The sequence below is a fragment of the Salvelinus fontinalis genome, chromosome 29 (assembly GCF_029448725.1).
Source record: "Salvelinus fontinalis isolate EN_2023a chromosome 29, ASM2944872v1, whole genome shotgun sequence".
NCBI classification, from domain to species: Eukaryota; Metazoa; Chordata; class Actinopteri; order Salmoniformes; family Salmonidae; genus Salvelinus; species Salvelinus fontinalis.
Window position 1 is genome coordinate 613,764 of NC_074693.1, and position 10,000 is coordinate 623,763.

Below are 10,000 nucleotides of genomic sequence, written 5' to 3' on the forward strand. Positions count from 1 at the left end.
GTCTCCCTCTCTCCCTCTGTCTCCCTCTCTCTCCCTGTGTCTCCCTCTCTCTCCCTGTGTCTCCCTCTCTCTCCCTGTGTCTCCCTCTCTCTCCCTGTGTCTCCCTCCCTCCCTGTGTCTCCCTCTCTCCCTGTGTCTCCCTCTCTCCCTCCCTGTGTCTTCCTCTCTCTCCCCGTGTCTCCCTCTCTCTCCCCGTGTCTCCCTCTCTCTCCCTGTGTCTCCCTCTCTCCCTGTGTCTCCCTCTCTCCCCCTGTGTCTCCCTCCCTGTGTCTCTCTCTCACTCCCTGTGTCTCCCTCCCTGTGTCTCTCTCTCACTCCCTGTGTCTCCCTCTCCTCCTCTCTTCCTTCTGGGTGAAAGAGTAGCTACTCAAACAGCCCTGTCAATCACACAGGGATAATGTCACCCTACAGCACATGCCTGGGAGGACACTAATGCCTGAGCGACACACACACACACACACCTACCTACCTACCTACCTACCTACCTACCTACCTACCTACCTACCTATACCTACCTACCTACCTACCTACCTACCTACCTGTAGCTGAAGACATTCCACAGTGTGTCTTTGATGCATTAGAGGTCAGGGGGTTGGAGTGACAGCCTGGCAGGGGTACAGACAGCTGGGACTTGTACTTTGGAGACATTAAATACATGAAATGTGGAGAGAATGAGAGATGGCGTGTATAGAGATGGAAACGAAAGGGAGGGAGAAGGGGGGAGGGAGGGAGGATTGGCTGGGCTTGACAGTAGGATCAATCTGAGTAGCTGTCAGGTTAGCATACAAGCAAGACTAGTTGAGTGTGTGTGTGTGTGTGTGTGTGTGTGTTTGTCAGAGTGGTGTGTGTGTGTGTATGTCAGAGCGGTGTGTGTGTGTTTGTCAGAGTGGTGTGTGTGCGCAAGTGCATGCCTACGTGTGTGTTTGTGTCAGTGATTGACAGCTGTGTGTGTGTGTGTGTGTGTGTGTGTGTGTGTGTGTGTGTGTGTGTGTGTGTGTGTGTGTGTGTGTGTGTGTGTGTGTGTGTGTGTGTGTGTGTGTGTGTGTGTGTGTGTGTGTGTGTGTGTGTGTGTGTAGGACTGCAGCTGCAGGATGCCAACAGGACTTTGAGTATCCAGCGTGTCAGTGAAGAGGACGCCGGTCTCTACACCTGCACCGCCTGCAATCAGAGAGGCTGCGTACACTCCTCCGCTGCCGTCACAGTGCTGGGTGAGACAGGAACACACACACACACACACAGCCTTCAGACACACACACACACACAGCCTTCAGACACACACACACACACAGCCATCAGACACACACACACACACACACACAGCCTTCAGACACACACACACACAGACACACACACACAGCCTTCAGACACACACACACACACACACACACACACACACACACACACACACACACACACACACACACACACACACACACACACACACAGCCTTCAGACACACACACACACACACACACACACACACACCACACACACACACACACACACACACACACACACACACACACACACATACACACACTCCTGCCTCCACACCTTCATCTGTCTCCAACAATAGCTTCCTTCTATTTTCCTCTCTAATCTTCTTCTCTGCTTCCTTCTGTTTATTAAAACAGCTAAATCAAAGTTAATTAGTTGTGTACACATTTTAGCAGATGGTATAGCAGGTCTAGATGGTCCAGATGGTATAGCAGGTCTAAATGGTATAGATGGTATAGATGGTACAGATGGTATAGATGGTCCAGATGGTATAGCAGGTCTAGATGGTATTGCAGGTCCAGATGGTCCAGATGGTATAGCAGGTCCAGATGGTATAGCAGGTCCAGATGGTATAGATGGTATAGCAGGTCCAGATGGTATAGATGGTATAGCAGGTCCAGATGGTATAGATGGTATAGCAGGTCCAGATGGTATAGCAGGTCCAGATGGTATAGCAGGTCCAGATGGTATAGCAGGTCCAGATGGTATAGCAGGTCTAGATGGTCCAGATGGTATAGCAGGTCTAAATGGTATAGATGGTATAGCAGGTCCAGATGGTATTGCAGGTCCAGATGGTCCAGATGGTATAGATGGTATAGCAGGTCCAGATGGTATAGCAGGTCTAGATGGTCCAGATGGTATAGCAGGTCTAAATGGTATAGATGGTATTGCAGGTCCAGATGGTATAGCAGGTCCAGATGGTATAGCAGGTCCAGATGGTCCAGATGGTCTAAATGGTATAGATGGTATAGCAGGTCCAGATGGTATTGCAGGTCCAGATGGTCCAGATGGTATAGCAGGTCCAGATGGTATAGCAGGTCCAGATGGTATAGCAGGTCCAGATGGTCCAGATGGTATAGATGGTATAGCAGGTCCAGATGGTATAGCAGGTCCAGATGGTCCAGATGGACCAGATGGTATAGATGGTACAGCAGGTCCAGATGGTCCAGATGGACCAGATGGTATAGATGGTATAGCAGGTCCAGATGGTATAGCAGGTCCAGATGGTATAGCAGGTCCAGATGGTATAGCAGGTCTAGATAATATAGATGGTTTAGATGGTATATATGGTATAGCAGGTCCAGATGGTATAGCAGGTCCAGATGGTATAGCAGGTCCAGATGGTATAGATGGTATAGATGGTCCAGATGGTATAGCAGGTCCAGATGGTATAGCAGGTCCATATGGTTTAGATGGTATAGCAGGTATAGATGGTATAGATGGTATAGCAGGTCCAGATGGTATAGCAGATCCAGATTGTATAGATGGTATAGCAGGTCCAGATGGTATAGCAGATCCAGATGGTATAGATGGTATAGCAGGTCCAGATGGTATAGCAGGTCCAGATGGTATAGATGGTATAGCAGGTCCAGATGGTATAGATGGTATAGCAGGTCCAGATGGTATTGCAGGTCCAGATGGTTTAGCAAGTCCAGATGGTATAGATGGTATAGCAGGTATAGATGGTCCAGATGGTATAGATGGTATAGCAGGTCCAGATGGTATAGCAGGTCCAGATGGTATAGATGGTTTAGCAGGTCCAGATGGTATAGCAGGTCCAGATGGTATAGCAGGTCCAGATGGTATAACAGGTCCAGATGGTATAGATGGTATAGCAGGTCCAGATGGTATAGATGGTATAGCAGGTCCAGATGGTATAGATGGTATAGCAGGTCCAGATGGTATAGCAGGTCTAGATGGTCCAGATGGTATAGCAGGTCTAAATGGTATAGATGGTATTGCAGGTCCAGATGGTATAGCAGGTCCAGATGGTATAGCAGGTCCAGATGGTCCAGATGGTCTAAATGGTATAGATGGTATAGCAGGTCCAGATGGTATTGCAGGTCCAGATGGTCCAGATGGTATAGCAGGTCCAGATGGTATAGCAGGTCCAGATGGTATAGCAGGTCCAGATGGTCCAGATGGTATAGATGGTATAGCAGGTCCAGATGGTATAGCAGGTCCAGATGGTCCAGATGGACCAGATGGTATAGATGGTACAGCAGGTCCAGATGGTCCAGATGGACCAGATGGTATAGATGGTATAGCAGGTCCAGATGGTATAGCAGGTCCAGATGGTATAGCAGGTCCAGATGGTATAGCAGGTCTAGATAATATAGATGGTTTAGATGGTATATATGGTATAGCAGGTCCAGATGGTATAGCAGGTCCAGATGGTATAGCAGGTCCAGATGGTATAGATGGTATAGATGGTCCAGATGGTATAGCAGGTCCAGATGGTATAGCAGGTCCAGATGGTTTAGATGGTATAGCAGGTATAGATGGTATAGATGGTATAGCAGGTCCAGATGGTATAGCAGATCCAGATTGTATAGATGGTATAGCAGGTCCAGATGGTATAGCAGATCCAGATGGTATAGATGGTATAGCAGGTCCAGATGGTATAGCAGGTCCAGATGGTATAGATGGTATAGCAGGTCCAGATGGTATAGATGGTATAGCAGGTCCAGATGGTATTGCAGGTCCAGATGGTTTAGCAGGTCCAGATGGTATAGATGGTATAGCAGGTATAGATGGTCCAGATGGTATAGATGGTATAGCAGGTCCAGATGGTATAGCAGGTCCAGATGGTATAGATGGTTTAGCAGGTCCAGATGGTATAGCAGGTCCAGATGGTATAGCAGGTCCAGATGGTATAACAGGTCCAGATGGTATAGATGGTATAGCAGGTCCAGATGGTATAGATGGTATAGCAGGTCCAGATGGTATAGATGGTATAGCAGGTCCAGATGGTATAGCAGGTCCAGATGGTATAGATGGTTTAGCAGGTCCAGATGGTATAGATGGTATAGCAGGTCCAGATGGTATAGCAGGTCCAGATGGTATAGATGGTTTAGCAGGTCCAGATGGTATAGATGGTATAGCAGGTCCAGATGGTATTGCAGGTCCAGATGGTTTAGCAGGTCCAGATGGTATAGATGGTATAGCAGGTATAGATGGTATAACAGGTCCAGATGGTATAGATGGTATAACAGGTCCAGATGGTATTGCAGGTCCAGATGGTATAGCAGGTCCAGATGGTATAGATGGTATAGCAGGTCCAGATGGTATAGATGGTATAGCAGGTCCAGATGGTATAGATGGTATAGCAGGTCCAGATGGTATAGATGGTATAGCAGGTCCAGATGGTATAGATGGTATAGCAGGTCCAGATGGTATAGATGGTATAGCAGGTCCAGATGGTATAGCAGGTCCAGATGGTATAGATGGTATAGCAGGTCCAGATGGTATAGATGGTATAGCAGGTCCAGATGGTATAGATGGTATAGATGGTATAGCAGGTCCAGATGATGTAGATGGTATAGATGGTATAGCAGGTCCAGATGGTATAGATGGTATAGATGGTATAGCAGATCCAGATGGTATAGATGGTATACCAGGTCCAGATGGTATAGATGGTATAGATGGTATACCAGGTCCAGATGGTATAGATGGTATAGATGGTATACCAGGTCCAGATGGTATAGATGGTATAGATGGTATAGCAGGTCCAGATGGTATAGATGGTATAGCAGGTATAGCAGGTCCAGATGGTATACCAGGTCCAGATGGTATAGATGGTATAGATTGTATAGATGGTATAGATGGTATAGCAGGTCCAGATGGTATAGATGGTATAGATGGTATAGATGGTATAGATGGTATAGATGGTATAGATGGTATAGATTGTATAGCAGGTCCAGATGGTATAGCAGGTCCAGATGGTATAGATGGTATAGCAGTGACACAGCTAATGTTGTTGTTGAAATTATTCAGGTTATTATTCAGTGGGCTAGCTGGTGATAAATGATTCAGGTTATTATTCAGTGGGCTAGCTGGTGATAAATGATTCAGGTTATTATTCAGTGGGCTAGCTGGTGATAAATGATTCAGGTTATTATTCAGTGGGCTAGCTGGTGATAAATGATCCAGGTTATTATTCAGTGGGCTAGCTGGTGATAAATGATTCAGGTTATTATTCAGTGGGCTAGCTGGTGATAAATGATTCAGGTTATTATTCAGTGGGCTAGCTGGTGATAAATGATTCAGGTTATTATTCAGTGGGCTAGCTGGTGATAAATGATTCAGGTTATTATTCAGTGGGCTAGCTGGTGATAAATGATTCAGGTTATTATTCAGTGGGCTAGCTGGTGATAAATGATTCAGGTTATTATTCAGTGGGCTAGCTGGTGATAAATGATTCAGGTTATTATTCAGTGGGCTAGCTGGTGATAAATGATTCAGGTTATTATTCAGTGGGCTAGCTGGTGATAAATGATTCAGGTTATTATTCAGTGGGCTAGCTGGTGATAAATGATCCAGGTTATTATTCAGTGGGCTAGCTGGTGATAAATGATTCAGGTTATTATTCAGTGGGCTAGCTGGTGATAAATGATCCAGGTTATTATTCAGTGGGCTAGCTGGTGATTAATGATTCAGGTTATTATTCAGTGGGCTAGCTGGTGATTAATGATTCAGGTTATTGTTCAGTGGGCTAGCTGGTGATTAATGATTCAGGTTATTGTTCAGTGGGCTAGCTGGTGATTAATGATTCAGGTTATTGTTCAGTGGGCTAGCTGGTGATTAATGATTCAGGTTATTGTTCAGTGGGCTAGCTGGTGATACATGATTCAAGTTGTTATTCAATGTGTTAGCTGGTGGTAAATGGTATAGATGGTCCAGATAGCACAGTGACAGGTCTACTGTTGTTGTTGTTTATCTCACCAGGTTCCAGTGACAGGTCTGATATTGTTGTTGTTGTTTATCCCAGGTTCCAGTGACAGGTCTGATATTGTTGTTGTTGTTTATCCCAGGTTCCAGTGACAGGGCTGATATTGTTGTTGTTTATCCCTCCAGGTTCCAGTGACAGGTCTAATATTATTGTTGTTGTTTATCTCACCAGGTTCCAGTGACAGGGCTGATATTGTTGTTGTTGTTTATCTCACCAGGTTCCAGTGACAGGTCTAATATTGTTGTTGTTGTTTATCCCAGGTTCCAGTGACAGGGCTGATATTGTTGTTGTTTATCCCTCCAGGTTCCAGTGACAGGTCTAATATTATTGTTGTTGTTTATCTCACCAGGTTCCAGTGACAGGGCTGATATTGTTGTTGTTTATCTCACCAGGTTCCAGTGACAGGTCTAATATTGTTGTTGTTGTTTATCCCAGGTTCCAGTGACAGGGCTGATATTGTTGTTGTTTATCCCTCCAGGTTCCAGTGACAGGGCTAACGTGGAGATCGTGATTCTGATCGGGACGGGTGTCATCGCTGTGTTCTTCTGTGCTCTACTCATCCTCATCTTCTGCAACGTCAAACGGGTCAGAACACACACACGCCCTGTGAACTCCCTATAGAGTTCTCTCTGTTCTAAGACATCATTGATCCCCTCCAATCAGAGTGACTGTGAACTCTGACCTCACCTCTGTAACACCTCCCTCAGCTCTTTAGTCACATGGCGAAAGCAGGCAAGGTGCAAATACCCCAAGTCTCTATGTGAAATATCAAAGTCAGTATGTCTACGATCTAACAGAGATGTTTGGTTCAACAGGGACATCTAACAGAGATGTTCAACAGGGACATCTAACAGAGATGTTTGGTTCAACAGGGACATCTAACAGAGATGTTCAACACGTACATCTAACAGAGATGTTCAACAGGGACATCTAACAGAGATGTTCAACAGGGACATCTAACAGAGATGTTCAACAGGGACATCTAACAGAGATGTTCAACACGGACATCTAACAGAGATGTTCAACAGGGACATCTAACAGAGATGTTCAACAGGGACATCTAACAGAGATGTTCAACACGGACATCTAACAGAGATGTTTGGTTCAACAGGGACATCTAACAGAGATGTTCAACAGGGACATCTAACAGAGATGTTCAACAGGGACATCTAACAGAGATGTTCAACACGTAAATCTAACAGAGATGTTTGGTTCAACACGTAAATCTAACAGAGATGTTCAACACGTACATCTAACAGAGATGTTCAACAGGGACATCTAACAGAGATGTTCAACACGGACATCTAACAGAGATGTTCAACAGGGACATCTAACAGAGATGTTCAACAGGGACATCTAACAGAGATGTTCAACACGGACATCTAACAGAGATGTTCAACACGTAAATCTAACAGAGATGTTCAACACGTACATCTAACAGAGATGTTCAACACGTACATCTAACAGAGATGTTCAACAGGGACATCTAACATAGATGTTCAACACGGACATCTAACAGAGATGTTCAACACGGACATCTAACAGAGATGTTCAACACGGACATCTAACAGAGATGTTCAACACGGACATCTAACAGAGATGTTCAACAGGGACATCTAACAGAGATGTTCAACAGGGACATCTAACAGAGATGTTCAACAGGGACATCTAACAGAGATGTTCAACAGGGACATCTAACAGAGATGTTTGGTTCAACAGGGACATCTAACAGAGATGTTCAACAGGGACATCTAACAGAGATGTTCAACAGGGACATCTAACAGAGATGTTCAACAGGGACATCTAACAGAGATGTTCAACACGGACATCTAACAGAGATGTTCAACAGGGACATCTAACAGAGATGTTTGGTTCAACAGGGACATCTAACAGAGATGTTCAACAGGGACATCTAACAGAGATGTTCAACAGGGACATCTAACAGAGATGTTCAACAGGGACATCTAACAGAGATGTTCAACACGGACATCTAACAGAGATGTTCAACACGTACATCTAACAGAGATGTTTGGTTCAACAGGGACATCTAACAGAGATGTTCAACAGGGACATCTAACAGAGATGTTCAACAGGGACATCTAACAGAGATGTTCAACACGGACATCTAACAGAGATGTTCAACAGGGACATCTAACAGAGATGTTCAACAGGGACATCTAACAGAGATGTTCAACAGGGACATCTAACAGAGATGTTCAACACGGACATCTAACAGAGATGTTCAACAGGGACATCTAACAGAGATTTTCAACACGGACATCTAACAGAGATGTTCAACACGGACATCTAACAGAGATGTTCAACATCAATGTGGCCATGTTTCACTGAACCTCTCTCTCTCTCTCTCTCTTTCTCTCTCTCTCTGTCTCTCCAGGTGAACCCAGCAGACATAAAGACAGGCTATCTGTCCATCATAATGGACCCAGGGGAGGTTCCTCTGGATGAGCAGTTTGAATACCTCTCGTACAACTCCTCCCAGTGGGAGATATCTGTGGACAAACTACAACTAGGTAAGAAGAGATTTTAACCCGACCCCCTCTGAATCAGAGAGGTGTGGGGGGGGGGGGGGGGGGGGGCTGCCTTAATTGACATCCACAGCGCCCGGGGAACAGTGGGGTAACTGCCTTGCTCAGGGGCGGAACAACAGATGTTTACTTTGTCAACTCGGGGATTCGATCCAGCAACCTTTCAGTTACTGGCCCAACGCTCTAACCACTAGGCTACCTGCCTCCCCATCAGCGAGGGAGGGATAGAGAGAGGGAGGGATAGAGGGAGGGATAGAGAGATAGATAGAGGGAGGGATAGAGGGAGGGAGGGATAGTGGGAGGGATAGAGGGAGGGATAGAGGGAGGGAGGGATAGTGGGAGGGATAGAGGGAGGGATAGAGAGATAGATAGAGGGAGGGATAGATAGATAGAGAGATAGAGAGAGAGAGGGAGAGAGGGAGGGAGGGAGGAGGGATAGTGGGAGGGAGGGATAGATAGATAGAGAGATAGAGAGAGAGAGGGATGAGAGGGAGGGAGGGGAGGGAGGGAGGGAGGGAGGGATAGATAGATAGATAGATAGATAGATAGATAGATAGATAGATAGATAGATAGATAGATAGATAGATAGATAGAGGGAGGGAGAGAGGGAGGGAGGGAGATACGGAGGGAGGGAGGGATAGAGGGAGGGATAGAGGGAGGGATAGAGGGAGGGATAGAGGGAGGGATAGAGAGAGAGATAGAGGGAGGGAGAGATAATAGATAGAGGGAGGGAGGGATAGCGGGAGGGAGGGGAGGGAGGGATAGAGGGGAGGGATAGAGAGAGAGATAGAGGGAGGGAGAGATAAATAGATAGAGGGAGGGGAGAGATAAGTAGATAGAGGGAGGGATAGAGGGAGGGAGGGATAGCGGGAGGGAGGGAGGGAGGGATAGAGGGAGGGATAGAGAGAGAGATAGAGGGAGGGAGAGATAAATAGATAGAGGGAGGGAGAGATAAATAGATAGAGGGAGGGAGAGATAGATGGAGGGAGGGAGGGATAGAGGGAGGGATAGAGGGAGGGATAGAGGGAGGGATAGAGAGAGAGATAGAGGGAGGGAGAGATAAATAGATAGAGGGAGGGAGAGATAAGTAGATAGAGGGAGGGATAGAGGGAGGGAGGGATAGCGGGAGGGAGGGAGGGAGGGATAGAGGGAGGGATAGAGAGAGAGATAGAGGGAGGGAGAGATAAATAGATAGAGGGAGGGAGAGATAAATAGATAGAGGGAG

General features: G+C 46.2%; 1 protein-coding gene across 2 annotated transcripts in view; it reads left to right on the top strand.

The window, feature by feature from the left end:
• flt4 (fms related receptor tyrosine kinase 4) overlaps window positions 1-10,000 on the top strand; it is a 185,904-nt gene that overhangs the window by 151,214 nt on the left and 24,690 nt on the right. For both annotated transcript variants that reach the window (XM_055888029.1, XM_055888030.1), the window contains exons 16-18: window positions 1,077-1,208; window positions 6,708-6,814; window positions 8,625-8,760. In XM_055888029.1, the coding sequence (XP_055744004.1) occupies window positions 1,077-1,208; window positions 6,708-6,814; window positions 8,625-8,760 (375 nt within the window). The remainder of the gene's footprint in view (window positions 1-1,076; window positions 1,209-6,707; window positions 6,815-8,624; window positions 8,761-10,000) is intronic.